Here is a 19,311-nt window from a genome sequence, read left to right as displayed (position 1 = left end):
TGCTAAACATACACTGTGCAGAACACTTCTCATCCAAAAGTGAATTAACCTGGCCCCAAATATGCAAAGACTGAGAAATCTTAAAAGTGGAAAGGCCATGATTATTGATTGACTGTCAAATGGGCTTGGATTGGAATTGCTGACATGCTGTATGACCTTGGACAAGTCACTTAACTTGGGCAAACTCCAATGAATCAAATAGTGATAAGAAAACAAGTTCTGGAGTTTGAATCCCAGCTTACCAGCCAAGCTGTGTAACTTTAGGCAGGATGCCTCACCTCTCTGAGCTTTCCCTCCATTTATCCATAAAATATCTTGTTCCTTGGAATGTGAAGTTAATCTTGGAAAGGGCTTCAGCACTGTGCCAGACAAATGCTCAAATGTCAGCCCATGTTATTATATCTAATGCTAACTTCCCTTGCTTCTCCTTACTGACATTTCTGTAAGCACATAGCTTCCGTAGCGTTGTTTCCAGTCTGTTGATGGCCCAAAAATCCTTGAGAGCAAGAACCTTTTAGATTTCTTTTGCATCCCCCCAAGGTCCTTAGGAAGCAGCTTGGTGCCTAAGTATTTGTAGGACTGTCCTTTAAATTGCACGTACAATGAATCCACTGTTTTTTTTTTTTTTTGGCAGGGAGGAGGGTGCTAGGGATTGAACTCAGGCCCCTGTGCCATGCCAAGCACATGCAAGCAAGATCTACCACTGATTTACAGCCCTGTTCCTAGTCTTTCTGTGTATTTTAACTCTTTTGGTACTGAGGAGTAAATCCAGAGGCACTTTACCACTGAGTTATTGTCCTAGTCCTTTTTATTTTGAGACAGGGTCTAAGTTGCTGAAGCTGTCCTCAAATTTGCAATCCTTCTGCCTCAGCCTCTGGAGTCACTGGGATTACAGGAACATACCACTGTGCTCAGCTTGGAAGGTGTTCTTAACACTAATTAAGAAAGTTCTTGGATTCACTATTTCACAGAAGTTTTGCAGTAATTGAGGTACAAGATTCTTACAAAATGGGTCTCATAAGTTACTACTACTCCCTTTGAAACCATCCAATTTTACACAAATCATGTCCCCTAAGCACTTCTGCATTATTTTGTCCATGGCTTACTCCTGCTAGGGCTATAAGAGCTAGCTGGGCACAGTGGAGTGAGGCAGGACTGCTGGAGTCGAGGCCACCTGGGTCAGAGACAGTGGGACCCTGCCTCAAAACAAAAATCTTGGCAGTTATTGATTGATATCATCAGTTTAGTTGTATCTTCCTTGTTGGGTACAGAAGTGTATGCCTGTAATTTCAGCAACTTAGGAGACTAAGGCAGGAGGATTTCAAAGTTCAAGGCTGGTCTCAGCGGACTTAGTGGGACCCAATCTCAAAATAATAAAAGGCTGGGGATATAGCTCAGGGGTAAAAAAGCCCTGGGTTCAATCCCCAGTAGCCACCCCCTGCCCCAACCAAAGCAAGTTAACTAATTAATAATGAGTTAGGCTGAACTAGGAAGAACTGGGGATTCTGCCTCTTATCAGCCCTGTGACTTTGCATAAGTGATTTTGCTTCTCTAAGCATGGTTCTCCCATTTATGAAACTGGTTTTAATGGGTATGCTTATAATTCATAAAACTGTTGCTGTAAAACACTCGAGTACAAGCAGGTGTGGAAGCATGTACCTCTAATCCCAGGGGCTTGGCAGGCTGGGGCAGTAGGACTGACTGTAAGTTCAAAGTCAGCCTCAGCAACTTATCAAGGTGCTAAGTAACTTAATGAGACCCTGTCTCTAAATAAAAATATAAAGAGGGCTGGGGATGTGGCTCAGTGGTTAAGCACCCCTGGGTTCAATCTGTGTTACCAAAAAAAAAAAAGTATCATTATGACGTGGACAAATCCACATTCCTCTGTGAGATGAGAATCTTCCATGTTCCCACTGTTGTGGCAGTGGTGATTCTCTCTAATTGGTAATTAGGAAGCCCTAGGGACTTCCTAATTACCAATGGCTGACCCACGTCCCTCTTCCCACCTTTCCACCAGGTTCTCCCCAAGGTCAAAGGACAGAGGCAGAGGCATGGGTTTAGAGAAACATTGTTTAATGGTACAGCTCGGCACACTCCAGCACCAGGAATGGAGTTGAGTCGAAGCAGCAGGGAGGGGTAGGTGACCCCCCACGGAGCCTCACATGGCGAAGAGGATGAGGAAGGCGACCATCAAACAGAAGAGCCCCATGGCCCCAGACAGGGCAAAGCCCAGAATGGCATAGGAGAAGAGCTGTTGCTTGAGAGACGGGTTCCTGTCAGGGACAGAGATCAATGCCAACCCAGGGAGAGGTAAAAATGAGAGTGTGGGTGGGGGTGGAGGGCAAAGGAGGGTGAGGTGAAGGGGTGTGTTATGACTGCGAGGGTCTAGCCTGCATGTATCCTGGGGATTTGGTAGACAAGCAAAGTAACAATCTGGCTAGTCCAAGAGGGCCAGGTTGGACACATATTTAAATTCTGGTTTAGAGGTCACTGGAAAAAATGGGAGGTGATGAAATCAACCTGAAGGCTCCTGTAGGGAGTGCCTCCTGCTGAAGCTTTGCCCAAATAGGATAGAACTTACAGTGGGAGATGCTTTAGGCCACCCAAACTTACCTGGCATAGCCAATGATCAAGCTGCCAAACACGGTTCCAATGCCAGCCCCTGATCCGGCCACACCAACTGTGGCAGCCCCAGCACCAATGAACTTGGCTGCTGTGTCAATGTCCCGGGAGACAGCACTGGTCTGGAACTCCCGTCTGGCCACCTGGAGCGGGGAGCTGCTGTAGGAAGGCTAGAAGGAGGAGAGAGCAAGGAGAGTGTGGTATTGAGACAGATGGCTGATTCTACTCTCTAACCCCACCCACCTGAGCTCTGAAACTGCTGGCAAACTGTCTGACAAGTACAGAATCCTCTGAATGCAGACAGTACACCGGGAATTAGTCTTAGGGTCTATTTTCAGACAGGGTCAGTGAAGTTTTGTGAGCTAAGCACACGCCATTGTTCCAAGTTTCTAATCTGCAATGCTCATTTTTGGTGCAGCAGAACTATAAGAGCATCATAGTCCTTCAATTCTCCTTCTTAGGCCTAAAAGCGAACCAACCTGAAGAATCCCTGTCTGAGAAGACCTCTAAGAAGGGCCTTATTTCCTCACCTGTTTCGATGAGTCCTCTGGTCTACTCAGGAAGGAGGCAGACACAGGCCTGATTAGACCCCTGGTGCAACAGCGGATCTGTAAAATCAGAAAGACATGTCTCCAAATATTAGGCAAGAAAAAAAATCCTCATTGATGAGCTTCTCTCAAAAATGACAACAAAGTCATAAACAGATAAACTCCAATGTACTCCAGTAATATATTCCTGTTTCTACCAGGCAAACCTGCACCAGAGCTGCCCTGAGAGTCTGGCGTAGTTTGGCAGTAGCAACCATCACAATTTGGAACCATGTACCAGGCTAAGGTGCAGCTCAGTGGTATGGCACATGCTTAGCATGTACAAGGTGCTGGATTCCATCCCAGGCATTACAAATCAAACCAAAACAATACAATATATGTACCATAGTTCACTTCTAGGAACAACCTCAATCAGTTTCCCAGAATATAACAAGAATTCCGGCTAATCTTAAGGCAGGTCCAAGAAGGGTTTGTACCCAGATCAAAAAATTTGTTTAAATTTGTTAAAATCTACTCATTGCTACACACTTAATGGTGTGGCTTTCTGGTACAGCCATCTAAGGAGATTCCTCTGTAACACTGCTTTTCTTAAAATATTCTTTAGTGCAATGGTTCTCAGACTTGGCTGAACACTGTAATCACCTGGGAAGTTCTAAAAAAAAAATCCTGGGGTTCCACCCCCTCCCAGCCTGCTGCAATTGGTCTAAGGTGCATTCTGGGCATTAGATTTTTAAAAGCCCCCAAGATAATTCTAAAGCACAAAGTGAAGAATCACTGATTAAGTGGACTGTCTAGTTATGGCTATGGCTGAGCCAGACTAGGGGTAAAGGTCGGATCTAAACGCTCCGAGGACACGTCAAAGCCGAGACAGCTTGGTTTACAGGCCCAAATAAACAGGGTTACCTGTTTCACATCCTACAGCCTCCCCAAGGAGCCAACATCATCAGGACGCCATGCTCCTCTCAGTCCATTCATTAAACACCGATGACTCCCACACCACACATGGCACTACAGGGCACCCCGGAGCCGCAGCTTACCAGAGCCGGAGAAATGAGCAGTGCCCCGGTGGTCTGCATTTTTTTCAGTCTGCATAGACAAAAAAAAAAAAGAGAGAAAAAAAAAAAAAAAAAGAAAGAAAAAGAGAAAGGCAATAGTTCCTTTGAGAGCCAGGTTGTTTGGATATAGTGGCGGCCTTCTTGTCGTCTCCTTCATCTCCCACCCTGTCCTCTCCGGACCCTCTCTTCCATGCACCGTACCCGAGCTCAGGGCATTAGAGGTCAGAGGAATAGGGGTCGGACTCCCGGTTCCACCACCTTCTGCGCAGCAGGTTTGCAGAGGGAAAGTGAGGGACACCGAAATAAAAGATCAGGCCCCAGGAGAGAAATGTTGTGAAAGGAGACTGTCTCCCGGGAAGACTGGAGGCGGATACTGGGCAGATGTCGAACAAGGTCCTTCCTACCCATGTTACGCAGATGTCTACTCAACCCCAGTGGCCGTTTACCCCTTATTACCGTTGGTAATTAACATTAATTGACATAGCTATAGATCCCCTATCGTCTCTCCCAGCCCTGGGGACAAATACCCCTCCTCAGGGCCCAGCCTACAACCCTGCCGATCGCTTGACTCCCGACCCCTAGTCACCTGCACTCCCACTGCCCCGAGGCCTCTGCTTGGCCCACAGCGCTCGCCCTGCTCAAGGTGACTGACTCACCCCTCAGCTTTAGCCCTTGGTCCCAGCGCTCAGCTCTCCTACCCACGTGTCCCGGGGTCCCTACACTTTCATTGGTCGCAATCCCCCCGTGTCCCCATTGGTTAACGTCATCGAATCCTCCTTTCTGATTGGTTTTCTGCAGCTTCTTCCTCTCTCTCCACAGGAGCTTCGTGGCAATTCCCGCCTCTATGCGGGTAAAGGCGGGGCTTTCCCCTGAGATCTGGGTTACGATTGGTCGATCCCCGAAATACTCGACCATAGAGTCGGCTGGACTCGGAGTTTCCAGAACCTCTCGCACAAAATGGCGACCAAGGTGGTAGCTGAAGAAAAAGGCGTGGGAGAGATGACCGGACGCCTGACGCAAGAGAACACGTGAGCTGGGTCCCGCGCCTTCATTTGGGCGTTCGGGATTCGCGTCGCGTTGTATGTTGGGAATTGTAGTCAAGCTGGAGGGCCTCAAGGAATGCTGAGATCCCGCGAGAAATTGTTCCGATACACGGAGAGCCGACGCCTTTGCAGTAATTCCCACCCTAGTGATTTGTAAAAACCTCTGCTTCGGTCTTGGGCAGTGAGGGCAGTCCGCGAAGTTCACAAGTGGTGACCGCTCTTTGGTGGGTCTCTGCCTGTGTTCGGCAGTTTTGGACTAACAACCCGATTTTTTTTTTTTTTTAATAAAGCTTATATTGTAAAACCAGCTTTCTAGGAAAAAACTACCCCGGTAGAAAAGATGAGAGCAAAGGAGGCACCGGCAATCCACTAAGGAAGAAATATGAATTGCAGGAAAGAACATTCAGCCCTACTAATCAAAGAAATAGAAACTTTAAACGCACCATTTCGCACTTATCAAAAAAAGTAGATTTTTGAAAGGGGATATCCTGGGGAATGATATTAGCCAACTTATATTGTTATATCGTATGCATGTATGAATATGTAACAACGAATTTCACGTATATTATGTATATTCATAATGTGCCAATTTTTTAAAAATGGGAAAAAGCAGTTTTTGTTTTTGTTTTTTTTCTTTTCATTAAGGTGAGCCAGGCACTCTCCCACCCTACTGGTGAATTATTAGAAATTCTTCCTTGAAAGCAGTTTGGCAGTGTTTATTTTTATTTGAAAAACTTTGAATGGGCTGTCCTCTTTGACCCAACAGTTCTTGAGTAATTGAGAGCCTTTAAGCGCTCCATTCTCTTTGACCCAGTAATATCACTTCTAGGAATATATCCTGAAGAAATAAACAGAAGGGCAAAAATTCTGTTAAAAGAATGGACACTGCAGAGGTTATGGAAAATGAAAACAGCCAGGTAAAGTGAAGCAAACCTCTGCTGCTATCAGTGACTGGGGAGGCTGAGGCCGGAGGATCTCAAGTTGGAGTCCAACCTTGGCAATTTAGTCAGATCCTCTCTCAAAATAAATATAGAAAAAGACTGAGGATGTACCTCAGTGGTAAAGTGCTCCTAGGTTCAATCTGTAGTACCAAAAAAAAAAAAAAAAAAAAAAGTGGGGGGAAACTGTTAGGGGGTGCAACTTAAGAACAGACCAATCACCACAGAGAAGTCCAAATTTGAGAGTCTTTATTAAGCCTGCCTACCGACTGTCTCACACAATGCCCCCAAAAAATGGCTATTGGGAGGACAGCCCCCACCATAGGGCCACAGGGGTTCCCATACCAAAAATCTCATCAATCACAAGTGTCTGCTGCCTTGATTCAAACCACAAACTAACATCATGAGATCATCAACAGAGGGGGAAGTGGGTCAAAATGACCCCCACCCAGGTACAAACCAAAGAATGGTCACCAACATCCACACAATCACTGTTCACATGGCACATTGCCTAGGAGCAATAGGAATCAAAAGAGAGCAACCTTTCATTACATAAGAATTGTCATTTTGTATTGCCAACCATGTCATGCTAAGCAACCGCTGATGGGCACAGTGGTGGGCGTCCCCATGCGAGAAGCTTATTTCCCACAAAACATGGAGTCTCAGAACAAAACAGTCTGTCCAGTCATCTCCCTCACAGTCTGGCCCACAACATTCCCTTGGAGCCAGATCTGCCAGCCCACCACAAAAACAACTCGTGCTTTAGTTTATTTTTCTTTTATATTTTTTTTGGTACTGGGCGTTGAACCCAAGGGTGCTTTAGTGTGGAGCTACATCCCAAACCCTTTTGAGACAGGGTCTCACTGGTTGCTGAGACTCACCTAAAAATTGTGATCCTAACTGCTTCTGCCTCCCTATTTGCTGGCCACTGCTCTTGTTTTTCCTTCGGAGCCTTGAATTGAATCCAAGGGTGATTTACCACTGAGTAACACTCCCAGTCCTTTTTCTTTCTTTACTTTTTATTTCGAGACAGTGCTCCCTAAATTGTTCAGACTGGCCTCAAACTTGACATCCTCCTGCTCCAGCCTCCCCATTCATTGGTATTACAGGCCTGCCCCACTGTGCATAAGAGTATGTTTTGAACAGTATTAAATTGAGAAAAGTTTCATGATGTAAGATGTGGACAATGCAAAACTATAGCATTGTGAAAAAGTATATATGGAAAAAAGATGGGAAGAGGCCTGTTCAGTGGTGCAAGTTTATAATCCCAGCTACTCCAGGGACTAAGGCAGGATTGTAATTTCCAAGCAGCCTCTGAAAGGAGACCCTGACTCAAAAAGAAAATAAATAGCTGGTGATGTAGCTCAGTGGTAAAGCCCTTGGATTAAATTTTCAGTACCAAAAAAAAAAAAAAAAAAAAAAAAAAAAAAAAAAAAAGGACTAAAAGAAAATATATAAAGCTAATTGTTAATAAGTTGATTTATATTTCTATGAGTATGAGTGTATGTGTGTGTGTATGTTTTTTTTTTGTTTTTTTTTTTTTTTGTAACAGGAATTGAACCCAGGGGTGCTTAACAACTGAGCCGTATCTCCAGGCCTTTTTAAATATTTTATTAGGGACAGGGTCTTGCTGAGTTTCTTGGGGCCTCACCAAGTTGCGGAGGCTAACTTTGAACTTGTGATCCTCCTTCCTCAGCCTCCCAAGCCACTGGGATTACAGGCGTGTGCCACCATGCCCATCTGAGTATGAGTATATTTATTTTTTATTTTTTTAAATTCATTTTTATTGTAAACAAATGGGATACATCTTGTTTCTCTGTTTGTACATGAAGTAGAGGCATACCATTTGTGTAATCATACATTTACCTAGGGTGATAGTTTTTGATTCATTCTGTTATATTTTTTCTCCCCCCACCCCTCTCACCCCTCTTATCCCTCTATAGGAGTATATTTCTATAAGCACTATTAAGTTTATAATAGATATGAAGAACTACACTGATCTGGAAAGTCAGAACTCTGGTCTAGCTGGGTGTGGTGCATACTCCTGTGATCCCAGAAACTTGGGAAGCTGAGGCAGAAGGATCAAAAGTTCAAGGGTAGGGCTGGGGACATGGCTCAGTTGGTAGAGTGCCTGCCTCGTAAGCACAAGGCCCTGGGTTCATTCCCCAGCGCCACAAAAAAAAAAAAAAAAAAAGTTCAAGGGTAGCCTCAGCAATTTAGTGAGACCCCATTTCAAAATTAAAAGGGGCTTGGGAATGTAGTTTATTGGTAAAGTGCCCAGGGTTCAATCCCCAGTACTGCAAAAAATAATATATAGAGACTGACTTCAAATATTCTGCCAGTATGGTATCAATGGAAAGAGTGCAGAATTTTGAAATCACACCATATGAAATTCCCACTAGAGCTTCACCCTATAACTGGTATATACCTCTGAGCACATTATCAAGTGTCTCTTGGCTTTGTATTTATAAGCTGCTCTTCATTAAAACTTCACCATATGAGAAGCTGTGTGCTATGTGCTTTCACCTATTATGTAGTCCCCCTTAACCTTGGTTTTGCTCTGCAAGGTTTCAGTTGCTATGACCACCTGTTCTGAAAATATTAAATGGAAAATGCCAGAAACAATTTCTAAGTTTTAAATTTGCATGCTATTCTGAGGTTTGTGATGAAATCTTGCGCTGTCCTTCCTTGTCCTGCACTTGATGTGAATCATCCCTTTATCCATCCTAGGGCTGTCCAGTACAGGCTGTCCCCGTTGTTAGTTATTTAATAGTGGTTTAGGTTATCATAACCAGATTGACAGTTGTGATATTCAAGTCTTTGAATATTGGGTTTAGTATTCTCTGTGGTTTCAGGGCTCCATTGGGGGGTCTTGGAACAGATCTCCTGAAGATAAGGGAAGACTTTAATATAATTTAATCCTTATAATAATCTTTGAGATAGGAATTTTTATCCCCATTACATATTTCCCCATTTTGTAGAATAATCTTTCACAGATTAGTATATTTGGTAGGAGGTGAAGTTAACATTTGCACTCAGATTGAATTCAAAGCACAAGCTCTTTACTATTCCATGAAACTGGGAAACCCATACAATAAGATTAATGCCACCTACCTTTCAGAAATAGATAAATGCCAGGCACAGGTGGCTGGTCACTGAAGTTTCCCCTTTTGTTACTGCTCTTGAACAAGTTTATCTTCATGTGGATCATTCCTGATTTTGTGTACATGCCTCAATTTTTTTTCACATACATATTTGTCACAATATCTGTATAGCATATATTCAAAATTGGCAAATTTAATCCATGCTCAGTGATGCACATCTGTCATCCCAGTGTCTTGGGAAGCTGAGGCAGAAAGACCTCAAGTTTGAGGACAGCCTCAGCAACTTAGTAAGACCCTGCCTCAAGATTTAAAAACAAAAAGGACTGGGGATGTAGCTCTGGGTTCACTTCCCAGTACCACAAAGAAAAAGAAAGTCTGTCCTTAGGCACTCTGAACAAAGTGAGAACATAAAATGACCAGTAGACATGTAATATTAAACCGAGGTTGCCATGAGTGGGCATATGGTGGGTTGAGAAAGAGATTGGTCAGGAAGACATAATTGGCCCTAATAAGGCTGGCCCAAACGTCATGAAGCAAAGCTGAAAGAATTGAAGGGAAAAATAGACAACAATAATACTGTTTAAGTATTCTATATCTGAAATGTTTGGGACAAAGGGTTTTGGATTTCATGTTTTGGAACATTTGCATATACATAATGAGATATTTTAGGGCTGGGACTCAAGACTAAACTTGAACATTTCTTTTAATATTCATATATGCCTTATACACATAGCCCAAAGGTAATCTTATGCAGTATTTTTAGTGTACCTGCATTTTTGGGGGGGGGGGGGCGGGCAATACCGGGAATTGAACTCAGGGGCACTCAACCACTGAGCCACGTCGCCAGCCCTATTTGTATTTTATGTAGAGACAGGGTCTCACGCATTGCTTAGCACCTCACTGTTGCTGAGGCTGAACTCTCGATCCTCCTGCCTCAGCCTCTGGAGCCACTAGGATTTCCAGGCGTGCGCCACTACACCTGGTGTGTGCATGCATGTTGACTGATCCCCTTTGGGCTATGTGTGTAAAGTGAATGTGAAATATAAACACGAGTCAGGTGGGGAGTTTCTTACTTGTGGCATCATATCAACTCTGAAAGCTTCTTGGATTTAGGAGGTTTCCAGGCCATGTGTGCTTAATCTGTAGTTGATTTCTTTCTTTCTTCCCTGCTTCCCTCCCTCTCTCTTTTGGTACTGGGGGTGGAACCCAGGGACTAAGTTACATCTCCTGTCCTTTTACTTTTAATTTTTGCCAAGTTGCTGAGGGCCTCACTGAATGACTGGGGCTGACCTCAAGTCTGTGGTCCTTCTGCCTCAGCTTCCCAAGTCTCTGGGACTCCAGGTATGTGCTACCCTTTCTTTTTTGTTTATTTACTTTTTTTCTAACAGGGTTCTCACTACATTGTCCAAGCTGGCCTCAAACTCCTAGTCTCAAGCCATTCCTGGCTCGCCTCTGGAATAGCTGGGACTACAGACAGAATCCTTAATAATGTCCAGCTATAGTTGGGTTTCAGCACCCCGTGTTTTTATTGTTGTTGCTTTTTTTGTGTGTGTGTTGTGCTGGGAATCGAACCCACTGCCTTATGCTTGCAAGGCAAGCACTTTACCGACTGAGCTACCTCCCCAGCCCTTGTTGTTGCTTTTTGAAATGGGGAACTGAACCCAGGGATGCTTTCCATTGAGTTACAAGAGTTACAACCCTAGCTCTTTTTTTTTTTTTTTTTTTTTTGGACTAAGTTGCTCAGGGCCTTGAACTTGTGATCCTTCTGCCTCAGCCTCCTGAGTTGCTGGGATTACAGGCAGGCACCACCATGCCCAGTTTCTTTGAATCGTTAACAGTGTTAGCAAACTTTTACTTAGAGGAACCAAGAAAAACAGGGAAGACTCAAATTACTAAAAATAGGAGTGAAAGAGAAAACATCACAACTGACCTTATAGAATGAAAATGAATTATTAGAGAATATTATGAACACTTGTATGCCAAAAAAATGAAACAACTTGGATAACATGTACAAATCCTAGAAAGACACGAACTAGGAAAACTGACTTGAAGAAATAGAAAATCTCAACAGATCTGTAGCAGTAAACAGGCCGAATTAGTAATCCAAAAACTTCCTGCAAAGCGAAGTCCAGACCAATATGGCTTGCTATAAATGCTACCAAACATTTAGATTTTTTCTCCTGGTTCTGGGAATCATGCCAGGGCCTTGCACTTGCTAGCAAGTGCTCTACTACTGAGCTAAAACCTCAACCTTTCTACCAAACATTTAAAGAAGAATTATCATCGGGCATGATGGCACATGCCTGTAATCCCAGTGACTCAGGAGGTTGAGACAAAAAGAGCTCAAGTTTGAGGTGCTAAGCAACTGAGTGAGGCCCAGTCTCAAAAAACAAAAAGGGCTGGGGATGTAGCTCAGTGGTAAAGTGTCCCTGTGTCAATTCCTGGTACAAAAAAATTTAAAAAAAATTGTCATCAGTCCTTGAATTACAGGCATGAGCCATCGTGCCTGTCTTTCACAAACTCTTATAAAAGGTAGGAGTATGTACTTTGTAATTCATTCTATGATGCTTTTATTACCTATATACTAAAACCAGACATTAACATCACCAGAAAAGAAAACTACAATCCAGGCATGGTGGTGCAGTTTTGTAAGCCCAGCTGCTCAGGAGACTCAGACAGAAGGGTCTTAAGTTTGAGACCAGCTTTGGCAATTTAGTTGAAAGTCTGTCTCAAAATCCATAAAAAGGGCTGGTGATATAATTCAGTAGTAGAGCACTCCTGGGCTCAATCCCCAGTACCGCCAAAACAAAACAAAACAAACTAAATAAATGAAACTTTATCCCGTGGTTATGAATTAGAAGGCTTAGCCTTGTTAAGATGATAGTATTCCCCAAGTTGATCTATAAATTTAAAGCAATATCTATCAAAATCCCAGCTGGATTCTTTTTTTTTTTTTTTTTTTTTTGAGAAATGCTTTAATTAACAAGTATAATAAATGTTTTTAAAAAATTATTTATTTTTTAATTTTTTACAGACTGCATTTTGATTCATTGTACACAAATGGGGTACATCATTTCGTTTCTATGGTTGTACAGGATGTTGATTCATACCATTCCTATAATCATACATGTACATAGGGTAATGATGTCTGTCTCATTCCACCATTTTTCATACCCCCTCATTTCCTTCTACATAATCTAAAGTTCCTCCATTCTTCTTTCATTCCCCACACCCCCACCACCATTATATATTATTCTTCACTTATCAGGGAAAACATTTGGCTTTTGGTTTTTTGGTATTGACTTATTTCACTTAGCATGATATTCTCCAATTCCATCCATTTATTTGCAAATACCATAATATTATTCTTATTTATGGCTGAGTAATATTCCATTGTGTCTATATACCACAGTTTCTTTATCCATTCATCTGCTGAAGAGCATCTAGGTTGGTTCCACAATCTACCTATTGTGCACTGAACTGCTATAAACACTGATGTGACTGCATCACTGTCATATGCTGATTTTAAGTTCTTTGGGTATAAACCGAGGAGCGGGATAACTGGTTCAAAAGGTGAGTCCATTCCAAGTTTTTTGAGTATTCTCCACACTGCTTTCCAAAGTGGCTGCACCAATTTGCAACTTCACCCCAGCTGGATTCTTTGCAGAAGTTGAAGAGTTGATATCTAAAATTTGTACAAAAATTTGAGGGATGCTGAATAGACAAAATAATCTTGAAAAATAGAAGAACAGAGTTGAAGGACTCACACTCCCAATTTCAAAACTTATTACAAACTATAGTAATGAAGACAGAAGCATGGTGTTGGCATATGCATAGACACCTAGATCCTAGATGTGGGAGTCCAGAAGCAAACTCCCTGGCTTACAGTCAATTCATCTTCCTTCTTCCTTCCACACTGGGGTTTAAACTAGGACTTTGCACATGCTAGGCAAGCACTCTACCACTGAGCTACATCCCCCAACCCTATTCAATTCATTTTCAACAAGGGTTCCAAGACAAACTCAATAGGGTAAAGAATAGTCACTTTGTCACTTCAACAAATGATACCAAAGGATGACGTTAGACCCCGACCTCGGACCAAATACAAAAACTAACTCAAAGTGAGTCACAGACTAAATATGAACCAAAACTATAAAACTCTTAGAAGAATATATAGGTGTATATTTTTGTAATCTTGGACTAGACTATGCTTTCTTAAATATAACACCAAACACAAGCAAAAAGAGAAAGAAAGAAAAGAAAAAATGACCAACATCAACACTAGTGACTTTTGTGCTCGGAGCTAGGTTGCACACCTGTATTTCCAGCTACTCAGGAGGCTGAGGCAGGAGGATCACAAATTTGAGGCCAACCGGGGCACTTTAGGGAGACCTACCTCAATAGTATAAGGGCTGGGATGTAGCTCAGTGGTAAAGGGCTAGCTTACTGTATGCAAAGTTCTGAGATCAGTCCCCAGTACTGCAAAAAAGGAAAAAAAAAATCATCGAGAAAGTAAAAGGACAAAGTGAAAGAAAGTCCAGTAGAGTAGAGGGAGGAGGTGGGGGGCAGGAGGGAAAAGGGACAATGAACTGAAATTGATTTCCAAGCATGTCTTTGTTTGTCGGGATGAGCCCAAGTAGTATGTCCACAAAGATCTAATTAAAAAGAGAGAGAGAGAAAGAGAGAGAGAGAGAGAGAAGGACAGAATGAAAAATATTTTGCAAATTATATATCTGAAAAGGGGCTTTTATCTAGATTATGTGAAGAACCACCACAACTCAATAATGATAATAAAAAACAAATAACCCAATTTTAGAAATGAATGAGGGGTTAGGGGTGTAGCTCAGTGGTAGAGCACTTGCCTAGCATATTCAAGACCTTGTTCTGTCCCCACTGCTGCCAAAATAAAAAATAAAAATGAAAAAAGAAAGAGCAAAAGATCTGTTTAGGTAAGCATGGGAAACGATATTCAAAGTCAGACTTCTGGAAAATGCAATTGAAATTTCAATGAGATATCACTTTACACTTACCAGGGTGACTGTACTTAAAAAGACAGTTAAGCCAGCTTGGTGGCACATGCCTGCAATCCCAGTGACTCAGGAGGCTAAGGCAGGAGGATTGCAAGTTTGAGGCCAACTTAGCAAGGCCCTAAGTAACTTAGCAAGACCCTGTCTCAAAATAAAAACATATCACACAAAGGGCTGGGGATGTAGCTCATGGTAAAACACCCCTGGGTTCAATCCCCAGTATCAACAAATTTAAAAAAAAATTTTTTAAAGACAGGAATAAGTGTTGCTGAGGATGTAGAGAAATCAGAACCCTTAAGCATTTATGGTAGGAGTGCGAAATGATCCTGATGCTTGAGAAAATAGTAGTTTCTCAAAGTGTTATACATAAAACCACCATAATATACATATCTAGACTAAAAATGTAAGAGAAATAAAAATATATTTCCATGAAAAAACTTGTGCAGGGCTGGGGATATAGCTCAGTTGGTAGAGTGCTTGCCTCACAAGCAGAAGGCCCTGGATTCAATCCCCAGCACCGCAAAAACAAAAACAAAACAAACTTGTGCACAAATTTCATAGCAACATTATTCATAATAGCCCCAGTAGAAACAACTCAAATTTTCATCAACTGAAAAATAGATCAATGAAATATGCCAAATTCATATAATGGACTATTGGTCATGAAAAAGAATGAAATACTGATGTATGCTGCAACACAGATGAACCTTGAAAACATGCTTAGTAACAGATTCCAGACACAAAAGGTTACATATTGTATGATTCTATTTTTAGGAAATGTCTAAAATAGGCAAATCTATAGACAGAAAGTCAGTTCATGGTTGCCAAGCTTGAGGTGGGGGGCAGGGAAGGCTAATGAGAACGGGAGTTATTTTGGGGATGATAAAATGTTCTAAGCCAATTGTGGTGATGAATGCACAACTCTGTAAACATACTAAAAACTTTCATATTGTACAAATTGTATAGTATGGGACTTATTCAGTATTTTAAAAAGATTTACAAGTATGTTTTTTCAGGTATAAAACAATGTGAATATACTCAATGCCACGGAACTGTACACTTAAAAATGGTTCAAATGGTAGATTTGTTATGTCTATTTTACCACAATTTTATGTATATATATATATATGCATGTAGTACACACACACACACACACACACACACATATATCACTATAATAAATACCTACATACATAATAATAAATAATACCTATATACATAAATGCTTTCTGATGGCAAATAGTAAAAGACAGAAAGAAGAACCGAAAATCTGAAAAATATATCTGAGAATGGTTTCCTCTGAGTTTTCAGGTTATAAGGTAAGAGATGATTTTTTTTTTTCCCTTTGTGCATTTTCTGAATGATATATAGTGGATATGTGTTTCATTTACTTTGAAGAATCAAACATATACTTACTATAAAGGTGCATCTTTTGCTTCAAGGTTAAGGGTGAGGAGGAATCAATGTACGTAGAAAAGTCCAAAGAGGACTGGCTACACATGTTAGCACGTGCTTATAATCCCAGTGACTCTGGAGGTGGAGGCAGGATTACAAATTCGACTTAATGACACCTGTCTCAACATTTAAGAAAGGACTGGGGCTATCAGTAACTCAGTGCTAAAGCACCCTGGGTTCAATCCCCAGAAGTGCAAAAAAAAAAAAAAAAAAAAAGTTCAAGGAGGGAGCACCTATGTGTATATGTGTATACACACACACACACACACACACACACACATATTTAAATTTATTTTAGTGTTGAGATTTGAACCTAGGGCCTTGCCCATGTTAAGCAAGCATCTACCATTGAGCTACATCCCCAGCCTGGGCATCCCAAAGTTAAGAAGTCAGGGAAATGAGAACTAGCAAGGGGGTCTGAGAAGGAATAGCTAGTGAAGCAGCGGACAAGGTGGCGACTTGAATGACAAATACACAAAGTGTTTCAGGGATGAGAGAGTGATCAACACCTCCAATGCTTCTGGTAGGTCAAGTTGTATGAGAACTAGATCTGACTTCTGGATGCACGGGTGAACTTGACAAGAGGAGTTTCAAGGGATCAGCGAGGGTGACCCTGACTGCACGGGGTTCAAGGACACGGCTATGGACCACAGTTTAACTGACATCAACAATTGATAATTAAAAGAAAATAATCTCTGGTTTTGTCTTTCCATTAGGAACTGTAATTTAGGATAATCGATTAAATTCCAGTGATTAGAAACTTAACAGGATAATGCAGAATTTGAACATTATTTTGTAAACCTTAACAAATGATTGATTCAGGCAAGGATTGTTAGTTTAAAACCAGGCAAATGAGCAGGTGAGGAATTGGACATTTATGTAATGCTAAAGTAACAATGCAGAAATTACTTTCTAGTTACAAGGGGGAATACAATTTGCAGTAGGGGGACTAGGCTGTCCTCAGACCTGAACCAGTGGCCTAAAGTGTTATCACAATTGTTTTATTTTTTTATTTTACTTTTTGTGGTACTGGGGATTAGATCTAGGAGCACTTATCACTGAGATACAGCCCTACTGCTTTTAGGTTTTTATTTTGAGACAGTAAGTCACTAAATTGCTGAGGGTCTCACAAAATTTCTGAGGCGGGCCTTGAATTTGAGACTGTCCTGTCTTGGTCTTCTAAGTCACTGACATTCAGACATGTGCCACCCTGCCCAACGAAATATTGTGTTTTGTGTGAGTTGCAATATGAAATATACAGCATCATTTACCATCTATGCTATGGTCTGAACGTAGGAGTCCTTGACTCCAAGTTCATATATTGAAACCTAACTCCCAGGTGATGATCTTAGGAGGTGGGGACTTGGGGAAGTGTTTAAGTAATGAGGGCTCTGTCCTCAGGAATGGGATTGTTAAAGACCAGAGGTAGCGTCACATGCCTGTAATCCCAGCAGCTGGGAAGGCTGAGGTAGAAGAATTGCAAGTTCAAAGCCAGCCTCAGCAACTTAGCAAGGCCCTAAGCAATTTAGTGAGACCCTGTCTCAAAAAATTAAAATAGGACTGGGGATGTGACTCAGTGGTTAAGTGCCCCTGGGTTCAATCACCTAACCAAACAAAAAAACATCTAATCAAGTCCTTTCAATAAATTAGTGTCATGAAGAAGGAGACAATGCTGGAAGACCAGGTGCCGTAGGTTGGATACTGATATGAACATTTCTGGGATCATTGGGAAAAATTGAATATGGTATAAGCATTAGATCATATAACACTTAAAAATTTCTGATTTGAAAATGGGGAGATGATTGATGAAAAGAAGTTATAAAGAGGTATTACAATATAATCTCATTGATTTTAAAAATCCCATGCATGCTTGGTGATATAGATCAGTGGTAGAGTGCTTGCCTAGCAGGTGTGAGGCCCTGGGTTTGATCTCCAGCAGCAGCCCCCACCAAATCCTATTAATTTAATAATACCAATATATAAATGATCCAGTTATTACTGAAGTACCAAGTTATTAACATTGATATTCTCAGCATGGCGAAGATTTTATACTTCCATTTTATTATTTTTGCTCATCTAATTTTCTGATTTTCTACAGCGTTTGTGTATTGCTTCTGGGAAAAAAACAGGTTATTTAAAAATATAATATAAAATTATAAATAAAAACCTGAGAAAGAGAAAAATAAGAGAATGAGAGGAGAGGACTGAATATTATTCTTTTGAGGAATTTTGTAGTAAAGGAGAACAGAATGAGGCCAAAACTAAAAGAGGATGAGGGGGTCAAGTGAATCTTCCTTCCTTTCTTTTAGTAGTACTAGGGATTGGGCGCATGCTAGGCAAGTGCGCTACCACTGAGCCCTTTTTTATTTTTTATTTTCAGGCACTGTCTTTTTTTTTTTTAATTTTTTTTATGGTACTGGGGATTGAGCCCAGGGGCACCCAATCACTGAGCCAAATCCCCAGGCCTTTTTTATTTAGAGACAGGATGTTGCTAAATTGCTTAGGGCATTGCTAAATTGTTGAGGCTGGCTTTTTTTTTTTTTGGGTGCTGGGGATCAAACCCAGGGCCTTGTGCCTGCAAGGCAAGCACTCCTCCGACTGAGCTATCTCCCCAGCCACTGAAGCTGGCTTTGAACTCTTGATCCTCCTGCCTCAGCCTCCCAAGTCACTGGGATTACAGGTGTGTGCCACTGCGCCCAGCACAATGTTTAAATTGCCCAGGCTGACCTAGAACTTGTGATCCTCCTGTCTCAGCCTCCTGAGTAGCATACAACAAAGCTCTAGACAAATTTTTAAGATAAAAAGAAATAACATTATTATTTGTGTTGATCAGAATGAAGAAAAAAAATAGATGATAAAGGAGAAAGAATAAGCGAGCATTGTGTCTCACACTTGAAGACCCAACTAACTCCAAAAGCTGGGTGAGAGGATCATTTGAGCTCAGGAGTTCAAGTCTAGCCTGGGTAACTTAGTGAGATTCTGTCTCAAAATAAATAAAATAAAAAAAGGGTGGGAATGTGGCTCAGTGGTAAGTACCCGTGGGTTCAATCCCCATTACCAAAAGATAGATAGATAGATAGATAGATAGATAGATAGATAGATAGATAGATAGATAAATAAATAAATAAATAAAAGAAAGGAAGGAAGGAAGGATTTCTAAGGCAATACTTTTAGCAGGAAAGAGTAATTTGTCTTTGATGATAGGAGTGTGGATAGTTGGTTGCAATACTTCCAGTTATATATGTTTATGAGAAACGTTTCAAACCTAAGGCACTGAGGCCAGGCACAGTGATGTACACCTGTAATCCCAAAGATTTAGAAGGCTGAGGCAGGAGGATTGCAAATTCGAGGCCAACCTGGGCAATTTAGCAGTGTCTCAAAATAAAATAAAAAGGACTGGGGATGTAACTCAATGGTTGAGTACCCCTGAGTTCCATCCTCAGTACTACACACACAAGCAAAAGGCACTGAAAAGTTGAATGTAAAAAGAAAATACTAAGGAAAAGAAATCTGGTGTAA

The 19,311-nt window shown here is 41.5% G+C and overlaps 1 protein-coding gene across 1 annotated transcript; it reads right to left on the bottom strand.

The window, feature by feature from the left end:
- Positions 1–2,052: 2,052 nt before the first annotated feature.
- ATP5MC1 (ATP synthase membrane subunit c locus 1) lies at positions 2,053–4,328 on the bottom strand. The gene is made up of 4 exons (XM_079131153.1): positions 4,208–4,328; positions 3,153–3,230; positions 2,614–2,792; positions 2,053–2,273 (listed from the first exon to the last, which is right to left on the bottom strand). Exons 1-4 carry the CDS (start codon positions 4,244–4,246, stop codon positions 2,159–2,161), a joined length of 411 nt encoding a protein of 136 aa, XP_078987279.1. The 5' UTR covers positions 4,247–4,328; the 3' UTR covers positions 2,053–2,158.
- Between the last annotated feature and the right edge of the window lie 14,983 nt (positions 4,329–19,311).

The sequence above is a fragment of the Sciurus vulgaris genome (genome assembly GCF_902686455.1).
Source record: "Sciurus vulgaris genome assembly, chromosome: 3".
NCBI classification, from domain to species: domain Eukaryota; kingdom Metazoa; phylum Chordata; class Mammalia; order Rodentia; family Sciuridae; genus Sciurus; species Sciurus vulgaris.
The sequence above is the reverse complement of the archived record's forward strand: the minus strand, read 5'-3'. Positions and strand labels throughout refer to the sequence as shown.